This window comes from Quercus lobata, chromosome 5 (genome assembly GCF_001633185.2).
Source record: "Quercus lobata isolate SW786 chromosome 5, ValleyOak3.0 Primary Assembly, whole genome shotgun sequence".
Taxonomy (NCBI): domain Eukaryota; kingdom Viridiplantae; phylum Streptophyta; class Magnoliopsida; order Fagales; family Fagaceae; genus Quercus; species Quercus lobata.
The window spans coordinates 16,414,627-16,432,385 of record NC_044908.1 but is presented as its reverse complement, the minus strand read 5'-3'; the positions used below and the strand labels follow the sequence as shown (position 1 = coordinate 16,432,385).

The following is a 17,759-nucleotide window of genomic DNA, read 5'->3' as shown; positions in this document are numbered from 1 at the left end:
TTTTTTTTTTTTTTTTTTTTTTTTTTTTTTTTTTTTTTTTGGGGGGGGGGGGGGGGAATGGCTCCCCTGCCCTACTGTAGGTCTGTCACTAGCTCTGAGCTTCTTTGGTTGCGTTAGCTTCTACAAGGTGTATATTTCATTCTCATCCACCATTGTTTTTGTGTTGTGACAATAGGAGAGGAGTGATGTTCGATTACCCATAATGATGTTTTCATGAGCGGACGCAATTTGAGACTAACTACCATTTTGTCTGGTACCATCTTTTTAGGGGACTTAACAACTTCATTTGGTCTCATTTTGAAACAAACTTGTTGATATCTTCATTGAGAATCATCCACCAAGCCGCTTATGCCCATTATACTATTACTTGTACAAGTCCCTAAGGTTAACACTACTAGTCATAGCCATTATAGGAATTCATGTCTCTATATATATACCTCTCATTATACAAGTTACAGAGTTTTACCGCAATAGAATACACTAAAGGTGTGCATGAGTCAGGTTGGGTCAGGTTGATGGGATTTTTCGACCCAACCCACCATGGTGGGTTAAAAAAATTCAACCCAATCCAACCCATCACGGAGGTTCAACCCAACTCAACCCACATGGATCTAGTTAGGTTGGGTTGAACCCATGGGTTAGACAATATTTTTTTTTATTACTATTATTATTAAATTAAGCAAAAAATATATATCCCGCTTGTCACCTGAGTTGATAAACAAAATATATATATGAACTAGTATTTTAACTCAATTATAAACAAAATATATCCAACTGAGTTGATAAACAAAATAAACATGAACTAGTATCTCAACTCAGTTATAAAAAAAAATAAGAGAAGGGAGTGAGAGAGTGTGAGTGGGAGGCAATAGAGAGAGAAATAAGATTGTTAAGGTTTGCGAGATAATTGAGTTTTATATAAGAGGAGCTAAATAGGGGAAAAAATTAAATAAAAAATTATTAATTATATAATATTGTTTTAAATATATATAATTTAAAATTTAAATATATAGGTGGGTCTGGTTGGGGTGAGTCGTGATTGTTATGACCCAAACCCAACCTAACCCACTATTAAAATTTTTTTAATAACCCAACTCAACCCACACACCCCTAAAAACCGACCCAACCCGATGGGTTGAGTTGTATCGGGTCAGTTTTGATGGGTTGTTGAGTTGGTTGCACATCCTTAGAATACACATCAAAAAAAATTTCCCACTACTCATTTGTTAAAACCATAACAGTAGAGTGTCATTTATATAATTTAAAGGAAGAGAGTATCATTTCATTCATAATTTGGATAGGAATTTAAAATAGAAATGGAACATTCTAATAGGAGGCAAACGTTTGAGGAAGTGTCATTTTGATAATCTTCTAGAGAGGTTGTGCAATTTGCTTTTTTTCTTTTTTTTTTTAGCTTATTTAATTTATGTGCAACTCTTTTAAGTGTTAACATCACACTTGTTTATATATAATTTATTTTCAAGCAAAATAAACTCATTCTAAACACATTATAATATTGAATTTATAATCCATTTTGCTCTGTGGTTGGGAGCTCTATTTTTTTTTTTTTTCACCAAAAATGAGTTATATGATATTATTATGTATTTAATTATTTAGAATATAGAGGGATGTTTGTCAATAAAAAAAAATCGTAATAGTAACAATGGCACTGGTGACAAAGTGGTGGGGGTTGTAACATTGAAATATGATTATATTGATGGTGATGGTGATGTCATGATGTTAATACATATTTATTTATATATATATATCTTTTTGTGACTCTTTAAGGAAGAGTAGGAGGCGTCACTAGGTTAAAAGCTCTTTAAAAGAAATAATAAATTGATAATAATAATCTGCAAAAACAAGATAGCAACAGTTGTTTCAAGTCATAATGTTGATAATGATAGAATAGTAGCTAAAGAGTAAAGACAATAGCAATATCAATGAAAGACATATCGATGGCATTGAGGCGTAGTTGTGTTATGTAGTAGACTAGTAGTGGCGGCAACATGGCAGTGGTTAACATTAAATAGTGTTGAATTTTATTTGCACTTAAAAACAAATTTGAAGGGAGTTTTGGTTCAGAAGCAATAGATTGGGTTCTTAAATTGAAGAATTTGATAAGGATATGTATCCAAATGTTAGTCGATTAATGTTTTGAATTTGTCAACAAATAAACAGATAAAATGTTTTACTGTCCACTCAAGTATTATACTTATTTGGATTATTAAAAAAAAAAAAATTTAAAAAAACATTACACTTAGTGCGTTTGGATACCGCTTATTTCGCTGAAAATTAAAAATTGAAAACAATAAAAAAAGTTAGGCTATGTTTGGTAACAATTTTTGTTTTCTATTGTCAAAAACTTGTTTTTGGAAATATAAAGAAAAAACAATTTTCTTGTATTTTTGAAATAAAAACACATGCTTGGTTAGTTGAAATTAAAAAAGATGGGTTTTTCAAGAAAAAAATAGAAAATACTAAAATATGTTATTCCTAGGATTTAAACTCTAATGCTAACTCATTAAATGAGACAAATTTATTAAATTAAATACGTATTTTCATTATCTTTTGAAAATTAAAAATTGAAGATAGCCTTTTGTATGTTTTCAGTTTTCTTCACAAATTGAGTTTTGAGAGTTTTTGTTTTTTGTCCATTTTGGGTTGCCAAACAAGTTTTTTAGTCTAAAAAATATAAAATTATTTTTGGAAACAAAAAATAAAGGGAAAAAATAGTTACCAAACATATTCTTATTGTTCACGCGCAGGTTCTTAAAAAATAAAAATAAAAATAAAAATAAAAAGAAAAAAAGAAAAAAAAAGAGGCCAAAAAGACAGATGCATCTGATGCAAACGGAGACTTAATGAGTGTTTGGATTACATTTTGTGAGGGGCGTATGTGCATTTGCGTCTTCCTTTTTTTTTTTTTTTTGATGCACGTAGATTACATGAGGTCCAGTGCACTATGCATTGTTCAGATACTGTTCAGGCACTGTTTAAGAGACACTATGCATTATTTAGTGGATCCTGTGCACTGTTCACGGAACCTACAACCACTTTATTATAAAAAAAAAAAAAAGGTACTACGGTACTATTTATATATTTAAAAATTATTTTGCTACAGTGTTTTCAGTTTTCAACAAAAAGAAAAATGGTATCCAAACAAACCCTTTAGTCATCAACAAAACAAAAAAAAAAAAAAAACAAAAAAACAAAAAAAGAGAGTTTTCCTCGCATCATTTTTTGTTTCTGTAAATTGATATATTGCTTTTCTTCTTCTTCTTCTTATTTTTTTTATAAGGCTTTTCTTAATTTTAAAATATGTACAGATTCATCCATGCATGATTTTGTATGGTTCCTCTCTCATTTTAAATCTTAGGCTTAGAAAAAGCTTATAATTATCTAGAATTAATTCCAACTACATCAACATTGATAACATGTGAAGCTAACAAAAGGTCTCGATGTTTGCTTAATCTGCTTGTTATTTTTGTAGGAATTTCGTCACTCTGCTAGCAGAGATGGGTATCCTTCTATTTGCTTGCTCTCGAAAATCCAGTGGTTTCGATTATACCACACTTTCATTGCTATCACAAAAAATAGTTCTAGTAACTAGTAAGTTCAACCACTTCATTCACCTTTTGCATCATATAAAAATAGAGCTCAAAATGATTATGTTCCCCACGCTACACTTGTTTTTCCACATGCCCACAGAACATGCATAGTTCTTATCGCACCAATTCACCACATTAATCCCACCAAAGTTAGTTGTGCACATTTAACTAATCTTTAATACTTTTTACATTTCTTTATTTATCAATCAGATTACTATATTTACATTTCTTTTATAGGTCTTGACAAACGACAATTAGGTCTTGTGTCCTCAAAACAATTATTAATAAATTATTTTAAGAAAATTTTAACACCACTTTTATAGAAAATATACAAAAAAAAAAAAAAATCATAAAAAAATGTTAATTATTTTTTTTCCTTTCAGATAAAATTTTTAAAAAATTTCATAGACCAATGATTCCACTAAACCTTACTTTTTTTTTTTTTTTAATATTAAACCTTGTTAAAATTCTGGTCTTAGGTGTAGAGGATGAGTTCAAATCCCTCTTTCCTCACTTGCTGGAGGTTTTTTTTTTTTTCATGCTCATTTCGGGAATTTGGGTCTTCCATTTCTTTAAAAAAAAAATCAAGAATCGCCGAAGAAAATTCAAGAAAGAAGAAGAAAAAGAAAAGAAATGCTAATAATAAACTCAAAAATCAACCCATGCTATGTAATGGTCAATTTAAACCTCACAGAAGTGTTTTCAACAAAGACAAGTTCACACAAAATAAAAAAAATACTAAACTAAAATGTAGTTTGGCTACAGTCGAAATATAAAACTTTGAAACTAGTTTTTCATATTTAACCACTGCCTCCACAAACAAAACTCGTTGAAAACCAAGCCACTTACTTCTCTGAAGAATTGGGTCCACGCTTCTTCCCAAATCCAACAACTGTAAAAGAGACCAACAAAAAAAGAATCAATCCATAGTTATATAGCTCAAAAACATATATACGCTCTTATATAAAACTGAAAGAACCGTATGGTATTGAACCTATAGTCTCATCTTCCACACTTTGTTTATGACAAAGGAGATGCCCTTTGGTCCAAAGACCGTTGGCACATTTTGCATGACTCTCAAAAGCAGTCCAGAACTAGAAACACTATGAAATTCTTACGTATAGTGAACCACCCTTAGCCATCCATTATTCACAAAAACTGACCCACTCAAAACCTACATGTTATAAGCCTAGAATTCAAAACCCAGAAAAATTGGCAACAGACTAGTTAGATATAGAAATGTCAACAAAAAGCAGGTTGGATGATGTTAAGTAATTCCATAAGACTAAAGATTGGACTATAATTCATGTAATAAGAGCCGGATCAATGCAATTTGTAGGGTGGGTATCACATTTTTTAATCAGTAAAATTCTATTAGGACTCGGTGCTTCTTTGATAGTTGAAAAACCACATGGCATGACATAACATGGCTAAATTCAGAACATCCATTTCAGTTATAATTATACTAACCATATATCAAATGGAACCGGATGGCACATTGTAAATACATATGCAGCATTCACCAATGCCATTTCTACTGATAATATAAAAGTTCAAATGACATTTCATGATCTCCTAAGACTATTCTTACATGACACCCATGTTTAATCTCTAGAAACTCACTTACAATCATCAACTAAATAAGTACAATTTAAACATCTAACTAACAAAAGACATCAAATTACATTTCATAATCTCCTAAAACATAAACAAGAACATTTTGCAAAAAACACACCATGTTTAATTTGTACAACTACTTATCTGACTAACAAAAAGACATCATATTTCTAGTAAAACGTTACATAAAACGTAATGGGTTTAACTCAAATCCTTAATAAAAGTAAGAGAGAGAGAGAGAGAGTGATAAACAGACCGGCGGTGACGAAGCGGCGATTGTACTGCATGCGCTTGTGGGCACGGCCACGTGGCTTCTTCTTCTTGTCTTGCTTAGCCACCTTTGGTGTCTGACCTCTCACCTTTCCGGCACGTGCCAACGATCCGTGAACCTTACCTGTTCACACAGTCACACACCCATTTCAATTGCTCCATTATCGAACCCAAATCTAACCAAATATTACATAAACAGAGAGAAATACAGAGAGGGGTTGAGATATTTTTTTACCCATGGTTGAGTCTTCTTAGTGCTTTTCTTCTTCTTCTTTCTCTGATGGAATCGCCGGCAAGCGCCCACAGTATGAGATTAGGGTTAGGGTTTTGTGTGTTGGGGGAAGTGTTTTATATATAAGGTGGGCAAGAGATGAGATCCAACGGCTCAGAAGTGAGCATGGATTAACATTGGGTTCAGAGATTTTGGGGGTGAGATGGATGAAATGATACGCTGTCGTTTTTGTCTGAGTTTGATTGGGAAGAAGGCTAAAGCCTAGAAGCCCAAAAGTCTAAAACTTATTTATTATTTACGAAACAAAAGTCCAAAACGTTGAATACAAATGAATGGCATTATGGGCCTTTATGGGCCAATAAGCAACCAAATTAATCCTATGGTTTAATTTTTGTCAATTTATAGTATCACTTTTTTTTTTTTTTTTTGATGGATATAGTATCACTTTTTTTTCTCCTTCAAATTTTACTAATTTTTTTTTTCCTCCCTAAATTATTGAAATATTTAATTTTTTTTTAGAAAAATATTTAAATTTCTGTCCTTAAACTTAAAAAAAAAAATTATCCTTAAACTATTAAAATAAATCTCCTTTTCCCTGTATTTTTCTCTTAAATTTTATAAAATGTTTATTTTTTATCCTTAAATTATTAAAAATGTTTCAATTTCTATCTTTAAACTTTTAATTTTTTTTTCTAAACTATTAAAAAAAAACTTTTTCCATCTATTTTTTTACTCTAAACTATTGAAGAAAAAAAAAACCTCTTTACAAAATTTAGGCATAATTTTTTAAAAAGTTTAAGAACGGAAATCAATATTTTGCTAAAATTTAAGAACCAAAATAATATTTTACCCAAATAAAAAAGTTAAAATATTATTTTGATCTTTATATATTACCAAAAGTTTGTTTTTCATTTTTGAATTTTTAAAAGTTTTTTTTAACTATTAAAAAAATTTCACTTCCTATCCGTAAATATGAAAATTGTTGATCACTTTGTGGTCGTTGCGCGGCTACGCATATGAAAAGAGAAATATTATGTGCATAATATTTTCATAAAAATCTTAGATGACAAGTTGTTACAAGCTGTTACTAATGAGTAGGGAAGTAATTTCAGTGGTAGATTCAAATTAAAAACTTCTAACAACTTACCATATAAAATTTGTTATAAAAATATTATAAAAATGTTGTAAACATAAAACTTTTTATATGGAAATTGTTCTTAAAGTATTGAAATGTCTCACGTTTTATTGAAAAAATGTTTCAAATTATTGAAAATCTTGCCTCTCGAAGTGTACTTTGGTCTTTCCTTAATGACCAAACTACCCTTCTATACCAAACCAAAAAACACACCATCTTGTTTCTTCATTATCATCACTTCCCTCTGCGAGTCCCCAAAACAAAAATGGCGACTATGCCAAGCCACGGCCTCAGGCTCAGGCACCTGACCACCACCACCACCACCACGCGCCCCTTTCTCCGAACTCTCTGTTCCTCACTATCTACTCAGGCCTCACTCCCCGAAGACTCCGCCCAGGTCCAGGTCCAACAACAGCCCGGTAAGCCCAACAAGTCATACTTCCCAAAGCGAGGCCAGACATTGGAGCTGGTGTGCGAGTCACTTGGTTTCAAAGGGAAGGGTTTGTGCAAGGTGGCAGACACTGGTTTTGTTGTCATGTGTGACCGTGCACTCCCCGGTGAGCGTTTCATTGGGCGTGTTACTCGCAAGAAGGACAACTATGCTGAGGTGTTGCTATTATTAATGTTGTTAATGTTATTGTTTTTGGTAGTGAAGACAATACTAAATGACGAACTGGGTCCTGTTTTATTTGCTGTTTTGGTTCCAAATTTTGGAACTTTTAAGTTTTGTGTGCGTGTGTGAGAGTAAGTGATATCATTTCAGCTCAAGTGTGGTTGGGTTGGATTCTATGTTTAAGTTGGTGAAACAGTTTAGTTTAGTTTTAAGTATGGTTGCTAACTGCCTAGGAAATTGAGAGAGGAAATGAGTCTTTTTTTGTATGCTAAATTGGGTTGGAAGGAAGGAAAATTAGAAGAAATTTTATGGTAGCTCAGACAATACAAAATGACGTATTGGGTCTAGTTCTATTTGCTGTTTTGGTTCCAAATTTTGGAACTTTAAGTTGTGTGTGTGTGTGTGTGAGTGGGTGAGTGATAGAATTTAGAAAAGTTAACATGGCTTTAGAAACAAGCGTATTAGTAACAATGTCACGTCACAAATCCTCATTGGAAAGGCTGGTGGCATGCACAACTTTGAGTAGTGGTGCCACTTGTATCAATTCTATTTTTTTAATTTTTTATGTGAATGTGCTTATAATGACATGCTAGGGAGTTATGTATCGTTTTTTGTCTTTCATTCTCTCAATTGAATCAATCTCTTCTTTTGCTTTCGAAAATTTTCAGTGACATGATTTTTTCTTTTTTGATTTTGTAAAATGTACAGGTGACTAAGGTAAAGACAATATCTCCTCATTGGGACTTTGTGGATGCCCCTTGTGAGTATGCTTCTTATTGTGGAGGATGCAAAACACAAAATTTGTCTTATGAGGCTCAACTTAGAGCTAAGGAACAGCAAGTCCGTGAGTTGGTGATGCATGTTGGGAAGTTTTCTTGTGAGGAACTGGAATCCCTAAACATCATGAAGCCAATTGTTCCCTGTGATATCCAGTTCCATTATAGGAACAAGGTTAGGACAGAATCTGAACCTTCTTAATTTTGTTGTTTTTGATCTGGTCACATGCAATGATTCTATTATATTTCTTCTTTCTTTAGCAGTATTAAAGCAACCCATATTTGATAGAGAGACCAGCACTTGGTGCTAGATTCTTGCCGATTGTCATTAAGATTGTACTGGAAAAATTATAGCACTCAGCCATACATGCTCAACTTGTACTTTTTTTAGGTGTTATAACCTCAAGCAAGATATGCCCATAACATTCAAATGAAATGCTTTCATTTGTTTTATTGTGCATTGGCTCATTAATTGATCACTAATTCATTTGTGGAATCAAGTAAATGAAAATTATGTCAGTATTTAAAAATGAAACGTAGAGATTCTTAAGCTAGACATTGAAACGATTTTATAAGCATAAATTATGTTAACAATTACAGTCTTTTTCATAATGAGTGCTATGCATCTGATTAACAGCTGATGTCTTAAGTATGCCAATACGCCCAATACCCAGCCATGTTATTTTTGTTTTTCCTATTTCAATGATACCATTGATTAGCATAGAAACAGAATTTACCTCTACCAGTGATATACATTGGCCTGAGTATATGTTGTATGTTCTAATCCTGAGTATGTAATTCACTCCAAATTGATTTTCATACGAACTGTAGAACTCATAACTGCTGTGTACTTTGTTGTTATTGAAAAAAGTATATAAATAGATTGGTTCAAAATTTTAAAAAGATCTTAGCTGCTACTTTCCTGCTATTGCAGATGGAATTCTCATTTGGTACTCAAGAATGGCTACCTAAAGAATTATTATTAGAGAAACAAGATGGTAGTGAAAGCTATGCCCTGGGACTGCATGCTCCTGGCTTTTTTGATAAGGTTCTAAATGTCAACAAGTGCTTACTGCAAAGTGAACCTGCCAATATGGTATCTCATCTTATTTTTGTTCCCCATAATATTAGAGGCTTGCATGCTCTTCCTGCAGATACTTAGAATTGGATATGTGATTTATATTCTAAATAAATTAACTTGCCCATATCATCACATTTGAGGATTTCTCATTTGTAAATTTGCTTTGTATTGTTACTGGCATGCCATTCTTATGATGCAAGGCACCCATCATTTATTATACATAGACGATAAATCACTAGAGTAATCTAAGTTGTTCTCTAGAGTTGTCTACTTAATAAAAGTTGGAGAAGTCTATATTCCATGACATCTACTTGTTAGGAGGTGGTAAGCTTAACCCCCCAAACACTACTCGACAGTGGATTAAGGCATTTCACTTGGTTAAAGTCCTTGGTAGGATTGGCAAAGAGCCTTTGTAACTCAATGGCATTGCCTAGTCGCCCTTATGAGGAGAACTAAGGTTTGAATCACCCCTCCCTCACTTGTAAGAATTATTTTTTATTAAAAAGGTCTTTGGAAGTTGGTAGGATTTCTTTTTGGATAAGTAATGATATTTATTCCAAAAGAATCAACACGTACACAGGAAGTATACTAGCTGAAGGTTATGCAGGAGATCTAAAATTACAATGAGCAATAAAATCAAATAGATTTGAAAAAGAAAACTTCCCTGCAGCTACCATCCTTGTAAGAATTATTTTTAAAAAAATGAAGAAATATGTGGCTTGTAAGAATTCTCAAGTCAATTGTTCAATGTCACCGAGTTTGTTGCTCATATCAATTTTGAGTTTTCATTACTTCCTACGCGATTGTCTTCTTCATGTACTTGTTTTTAGCTAGAGACTTAGACCTTTATATATGTTTTGACTTGATATTGGCAGCATATTTAATTATTTGACAAATTAGTTTATTACCATGTCAGAAATATTTTGATCTTTTCTGGCCTCTTTGACTTGCATTTCTGATATATAGGTTCTTGCAGCTATCCAAGATTGTTGGAGAGATCCACAACTGGGTATTTCTGCTTACAATGTTCACTCTCATGCTGGATTTCTTAAGCATCTAATGCTAAGAACTGGAAGGTACAGTGCATATAATTAGGTTTTTCTTTTTTTCCAATATTTTAGCTTGCTGTAATTCATATGCAAATATGCATTAACTTTCAACTTAGGAACTCTCTTCGAAAATAATGGTAAAATTTTGGTTGTGTTGGGGAGTACAGTGAACAGAAGCAAAAAAGTGTCAGAACTTAGATACATGTAGTCAGTCTACAGTTCTTTGCAGATATGAATAATAAATGGTTGAAACGAATTATTTGGAGTATGATCAGACATTGAATTCTTTTCAAAGACTTATTGGTCAACTGCCAATTTAAAATGTTTTCTTGATCAATTGGCAAACAAAGTGTTTGTAATTTTAGTATTACTTACATAGTTACCTGTGCTTGTTTTGGATTTCACACTCTATTACCAAATTTCTGTTGTTCAATGTTGAGGTTGTTGAATGTTTGATCAAAATAATAGATGTAAGCATACCATTAGTTTTTATTTTTTATTTTAAATTTCAGTTTTCACGATTTGAGTCATAGTTATTACTTGTTAGTATCTTACAACACATTATGTGATTCACATTTTTTACCAATTTGACATGTATCTTATAAGTGTATCATAAATCTTAGTGTATCACACGATACAACATACGTATCTTAAGCTATGATATGTAATTTTGATATGTATTGTTTCAGGCAATGCACTCGTCATTCTTGGTTTACATTATGTCTTACAATAAATTATGTGATTCACATTTGTTACCAATTTGATAAATTATAAGTGTATCATAAATCTTAGTGTATCGCACAATACAACATTCGCATCTTACTTCGTACACTATGATAAGTAATTTGATATGTAATGTTTCAGGCAATGCACTCGTCATGCTTAGTTTACATTATTTGTATTCACATTTTTTTGTTTTTTGTTCTTAATTTTTTTTTCTCCTCATAATAAAGCTAATTTAATTGGGGCATTGGCATTGCAACACCCCAATGGGTGCTGGAGGATATGCTTACCAAATTTGAGGATGTGATCGTGATGTATGTTTTGTTGCTCTGCGTGAGTGATGTTTTTTAGGCTAGTCAGATCTAGAGATTTCACCAGATTGAGTCTTGTTTTGTGACAGAATGATATCAGAGTAGTAGGTTTTGAGTGAAGTCTAGGCTTGAATCTTAGGCTGATTCTAAAAATGTTTTGGAGATCTTTATGTTTTTGGTATGGTAATGATCTCAGATTTGGAGATTTTTTATGTTGGACTGAGTTGAATTTGAGGAAAACAAGTGTGATTTTGAGTACCAAATCTCTTTTAGGGGGGAGTATGTAACATCACAATGGGTGTCATCTTGATATGCTTGCCAACTTTGTAGATTTGACATAACTTTAGTTGCTTTGTTTTAGGTGATATGTTTTTAGGCTAGTCAAACCTAGAAATTTCACATCACAATGGGTGTCATGTTGATATGCTTGCCAACTTTGTAGATTTGACATAACTTTAGTTGCTTTGTTTTAGGTGATATGTTTTTTAGGCTAGTCAAACCTAGAAATTTCACCAGACCGAGTCTCTAGTCAAGCTTTAGTGCGATGGTAAGTTCCTTCCATTAAAAGCAATAGGCTTTGGGTTTGAATATGAGAATCAATCCGTCCGAAAAAAAAAAAAAAAAAAAAAAAATAGAGGTAAGGCAGCCTACCAGTCACATCTCATAGGCCCTACAAAAAGTGAGAGTTTTGTGCACTGGTACGACCTTTGAATACTATATAATTAACAAATACAAATGATTGAGAAATACAAAATAGAAATTTCATACAAGACCATTCATACATGGTATAAAGAGTAAAAAAAAAATGAAAAATATAAATTCTATAAAAAATTAAAACGAGAAAAACAATCATCATTATTCCAACCAGTATTATGATTTTATCATCATCTGAATGAGAGACATCTAGGCTATAGTGCTATTTCTCAAAGTGCTTATGTTGTTAGATACATACACGCGCACACACACACCCCAAAAAGGGAAAAAAAAAAAAAAGAAAAAAAAAAAAGATGATTAAAACTGAAAATATTCTAGATTTTCTTTCAATCAATTATCATAATTGACCAAAAAAGGGTAATGGAATCCAATTTGAAGATACAAAAAATAATATAAAAGATATTAAAAATAATGAGTAAGAGCTGAATGAGCATGAATGCTTTAATTTATTTATATTGATATAATTTATTTATGAAATTTTAGTATTTTTTTAATTTTCAGGGTGTTTATCATATAAAATTATAGCATTTTATTAATTTTTGAAATGTTTGTGTATCTTATGATACAAGATACCCCCAAAAAAAAAAAATCGTTTCTTGATGTGATTCATTCAAGATTTGACAACTATACTTTTGAGTAGTTTTTCAATCATACAATGCTTGCTGCAGATCTTGTTCTTGGTATGTTCATGTTTTTTAGATTATCATTGTAAACCTTGTTCTCAATTTGAATTAAATAGTTATATTTATATATTGTTTATGTCCTAGGGATGTGAAGACTGGTCTGCCAGAACTTATGGTTAATTTTGTGACCTCGTCTTACAAGCCAGAACTACTGAAGCCCTTGGTTGAGAAGATTTCATCCATTCCTGAAGTGGTTTGTATGACATATTTCTCCATCATTTACTCAAATATAACTCCTGTGTTTTACTTTTGTATCAAGCAAGCTTCTGGTGTACTTAAAATCCTGAGTTTAAATTATTGAAATTCATAAATTCATACATAGATATGTGTGTAGGATTGGATTAGTTTGAGTCACTCCCAAATCAAGCCATTGAAAATCAGTTGATGACCAAAGTCTGGTACAACCAATCCAAGCAGTTTAGTTGGTTGGTCCCTTCAATTCTGATTCCTTAGCCATAATTGTCCCCTTTTTCTTTTAGGGTTGCAGGGGCCCGTTTGATTAATTTGATTTTTATTTTCTCATTTTCAGTGCACAATATCATTGAATTTAATTGGTTTTTTTTATTTTTTATTTTTTTTATAAGTAAGAAAATAATTCATTAGAAAGACAGGATGCTCAAATGTGAGCACCCTTAAAGAATTACAAACAGACACTGATTAGGTCCAAAATACAACAAAGGATCTTCTTGACCCCCCCAAATCAAAATACAATATTCAAACAAAGATCTCACTATTCTTAATATCTTGCATAGAAGGCTCTTTGTTCTCAAAAGTCTGGTGATTTTTCTCTCCTTAAGGTCCACATGATGCAATATGGAGTAGCTTGATTTACAAACCTGTTTCAGTGACGTATAAGCACCCTCTCCAGACAGTCAACAGATCAATCATCTGGCTTGGAATTGCCCAAGTTATCCCAAAAGCTGTAAGGGCAAAAGACCACAACTCTCTAGCTATTGGACAATGTAGTAATAGATGTTCAACTGATTCACAACTGCTCTTACACATTATACGTCCATTAACAAGTATTAACTTCCATGGTTTCATGGACTTTTGAACTTTATGCACTTGATTTGTTTTTGTCCCTGATGTATACTTCCTATATACTCAGGTGACACCCTTTTTCTTTTTAATATATTTTTATTACTTATCAAAAAAAAAAAGGTATTAACTTCCATTTAAAAAGGTTATCTAAGGGTTGGTATGGAATTCAAACATACGTAATAGGATTGAACACTTAAATGCCCTTTCCTATTGAATTAATTTATCTTATCAATTCATGCTTCATTTATCTCCTTTTTTAATTTTTTATTATTATTATTATTATTATTATTATTATGTTTTTTTTTTAATGATTACTAGGTAAGTGTCATGAATAATGTAAATAGCTCCATTGGTAACACATCGGTTGGAGAGGAGGAATACACTTTGTATGGGAAATCCACCATCACAGAGATGTTAAGGGGTCTTACATTTCAAATATCAGCCAACTCTTTCTTTCAGACAAATACTCATCAGGTATGCTATGGAACTTAATTTGATGCACTACCAACTCATGCTTGCTTTCATATGATTTCACCATAGATTCTTACTTAGGTTTCCTAGTTTGCTTTTTGTATAATCCACAATTAGAAGCAAAATTCTCAACTTTCAGGCAGAGGTTTTGTACAAACTCATTGAAGAATGTGTTGGTCTCAGAGGAGATGGATCAGAAATTGTTCTTGACCTGTTTTGTGGAACGGGCACCATTGGTCTGACACTTGCCAGAAAGTAAATCTCTCTTCTTCTTTTTCTTTTTCTTTTTCTCATTGCATTTGAAGTATTATGAACTGTACTCAAATTGACTTTTGATTTAATTTGTTAGGGCCAGACAAGTTTACGGATATGAAGTTGTTACTCAAGCCATTGCAGATGCTTGCTTGAATGCTAAGCTGAATAATATCTACAATGCCACATTTGTCCAAGGAGATCTTAATAAAATTGATGAAAGTTTTGGCAACAATTTTCCTAAGCCTGACGTCGTCATATCAGGTATGGTTGATACCTTTTTTTATGTAGCTTTACCTCCTTTGGCATTATTTAGATCCAAGGTGTTCTGAAAACTTGTTGTGTTGGTGAATGTTGGACCATATAAAATTTTGTTTTTGAAGTTTCTGAAGCATTAAAGATGTATTGATAACCAGTAGTTTTTTCTTCCATTTTCTAGTAGGAAATTATTTATCGTTAAAAATGTTTCTTATTATCTATTATGTACCAAAAGATGTTTCTTGTGTTCTTTGCCATCATCGTTTTTAATGAGTATTCACAGTATTGTCTCAATTTGTTTTAATGTATTCAATCATGCAGATCCAAACCGTCCAGGCATGCACATGAAGTTGATTAAATTCTTGCTAAAGCTTAAGGCACCACGCATAGTTTATGTATCCTGTAATCCTGCCACATGTGCACGTGACCTTGATTATCTTTGTCATGGCGTGGTATGTCTACTATTTTACCACTCTCTTTTCTTTGATTCCCAGTCATGATTTTTGAAATTCTTGTGCAGATAGATAAAAATTTAGAAGGTTGTTACAAGCTAAAGAGCCTACAAGCAGTAGACATGTTCCCACACACTCCTCATATTGAGTGTGTTTGCCTGTTGGAGCTTTGCTGATCCACAGAGGTAAATATTTTTTTGCCGTAATTTGTAGGCATTGAATTGAAAGGGGCTTGTATGTCTTTTTTTTTTTCTTCTTTAATACTCAATTTTCACAGTATATTAGCTTAAGTAGAGGGAGAGGTGAGGTTGAATGAGTGAAGCCGGAATCATTTTTTGCCTATTTGGCTGACCATGTTGAAGTACATCAATTCTCTTGTTGTGCTTTTTATGACAGTTCACACAACTACATCTGTAGCTTGACTTAATCAAATAGAAATCCATCATATGTTTTTCTGTCTTTCTTCTTTTTTCTTTTCTGACTTTTAATTTGCCTAAAAGAAAAGGTTAAACAATATTAAGGTTACGATCCAACAAGTCTGAACGGTTTTGTCATCTCTTACCGAACCATTACAATGCAATCTGAAACTTTACTGATCTCTTTGTTAAGCACCTTAATGCAGTTTGGACTTTGGAGCTCCTATATTGGTCACAAAAATAAGGAAAAAAAATTGTAGTCAGAGTCTTAACTCTGTTCAGTGCTTAGAATTGAAAGGATAACTTCCATTCCATTCTTAACCCTATATGCTCAACTTCGGTATCCCAAATGGTCTGACATGTTTATTCATTTTATATCATCAAATAATTATAAGCCAATTTACATACATACGAGATTGTTGGACAAAAAATTGATAAAGTGGTCATGTTATTTGGAATATGACTAGTGAAAATTATCACATTTGATAGCTCACTGATATTTTTTGTTTGAACCCTATCTTTCCCCTCCCTGCTATCTTTCTATTAAAAATAAATTTCCTAGAACTTAGATTGGACTAATTCAATGCCATTGAGGCCTTTTAAATTTTGATTCTTACTTTTTAGTTGGTTAATAGGGAGGCTAAGATCCTGTGTTTATTGGAGATTTTATGTTGCTAACTACTTATTTAAAAGCAAAAATTTTCTATGTTGCTTGTATTTCAGTTCTCATATGAAAAGCCTATCTATAAATGGAAAAGGCCTAGCTGTTGCAAATTCCTACCATTTCCATGTTGGCGGCATTGCTTGAAGACTGTCAAGATTAATAGCCTTAAAGGACATGCATATAGACAGATTCTATGCAAGTATTTTTCTAAAAACGCAAAAACGTTGGAGAGATTCCAATTTAATGTTGGCATTGCTTGAAGAGTGTCCAAATTGAGACCTTGAGAGGATATGCATATACAAGGATCTCAAATAGAGAACACAGAAATCTTGGAAATGGTCTCATAGATGTGACTTGTGAAGTCTTTAAGTTAAAATTGATTTTTGTAAAAGTGAGTGTCTTGTAAGATTACTTAGGACATTTACCAACTAGAAATATTTTGTAAACCCACACCCCACCACCCCCAACAACACCCCCCCCCCCCCCCCCCGGCGCCCCCTTTCTTTTTACTTGTGGTTTGGCTTCTAAGTTATTTGATATTTTAAAAGTGGGAAGTTGAGTTGACTTCTTTTAACAGCTTTCCAGTTTCATAGTAAAAGACTTTAGATTCGATTTTGGAACTGTCTATTGATTTTGGTATTTGAGAATGAAGTATGCCTACCAAACACATTATAGAAAATAAGAATCTTCCCTTTCCTCCTACTTTTCTATCCTCACAATATACTCATTAAAATATTTTAAACCTTCGAGTACAATTAATTCAAAATGTGCTTACGAAACTGCTTGTGGAGAAACTCACACCCAAATATGTTAGCTCACTATACTAGGCTTGTTCTTTGCAAATAATTAAGGAAAAGGCTTCTCTCCAAACTACTTTGGAGAGAAATCCTTCAAACTCCTCATATATTTTTGATTAAATGTGAATTTTGAACCACAATGGAGTCGTAAACAGTCAAGTGAAATCCAATCTACGAAATAATTTGATCTATGGACAACATCATTGTAGTAAAGGTCGTAATGCCAGAGGAATCATTATTGTAGGGCATAGAGGGGGAGGTCATAAGCGTCTATACCGTAAAATAGATTTTCAACGGAATGAAAAGGACATGGTAGAATCGTAACCATAGAATACGACCATAATCAAAATGCATACATTTGTCTCATACACTATGGGAATGGTGAGAAAAGATATATTTTACATTCAAGAGGGCTATAATTAGAGATACCATTGTTTTTGGTACAAAAGTTCCTATACAAAGGGGAAATGCTCTACCTTTGAATGCAGTTTGAACTATTGATTTACGTAATTGGAAGTAACCAATTAGGTTTACAATGAAACCTAGAAATCAATCACCGATCCAATTTGAGTACCTCTACAGGATAGACCTTA

General features: G+C 32.5%; 2 protein-coding genes across 3 annotated transcripts; one reads left to right on the top strand and one right to left on the bottom strand.

Moving 5' to 3' along the window:
* Positions 1–4,245: 4,245 nt before the first annotated feature.
* LOC115991464 (40S ribosomal protein S30) lies at positions 4,246–5,979 on the bottom strand. The gene is made up of 3 exons (XM_031115163.1): positions 5,734–5,979; positions 5,485–5,622; positions 4,246–4,503 (listed from the first exon to the last, which is right to left on the bottom strand). The coding sequence occupies exons 1-3, from the start codon at positions 5,735–5,737 to the stop codon at positions 4,457–4,459; spliced, it is 189 nt and encodes a 62-aa protein (XP_030971023.1). The 5' UTR covers positions 5,738–5,979; the 3' UTR covers positions 4,246–4,456.
* A 1,108-nt stretch (positions 5,980–7,087) lies between these two features.
* Positions 7,088–16,828, top strand: LOC115991462 (uncharacterized RNA methyltransferase BT_0643). 2 transcript variants are annotated; one of them, XM_031115161.1, is made up of 11 exons: positions 7,088–7,472; positions 8,187–8,429; positions 9,189–9,350; positions 10,302–10,411; positions 12,900–13,008; positions 14,175–14,330; positions 14,467–14,582; positions 14,677–14,843; positions 15,159–15,289; positions 15,358–15,474; positions 16,429–16,828. In XM_031115161.1, exons 1-10 carry the CDS (start codon positions 7,131–7,133, stop codon positions 15,463–15,465), a joined length of 1,644 nt encoding a protein of 547 aa, XP_030971021.1. In that variant the 5' UTR covers positions 7,088–7,130; the 3' UTR covers positions 15,466–15,474; positions 16,429–16,828. The 2 variants fall into 2 exon arrangements, with proteins under 2 accessions (XP_030971021.1, XP_030971022.1); XM_031115162.1 differs by lacking the exon at positions 16,429–16,828 and adding an exon at positions 15,575–15,863.
* Positions 16,829–17,759: the final 931 nt, after the last annotated feature.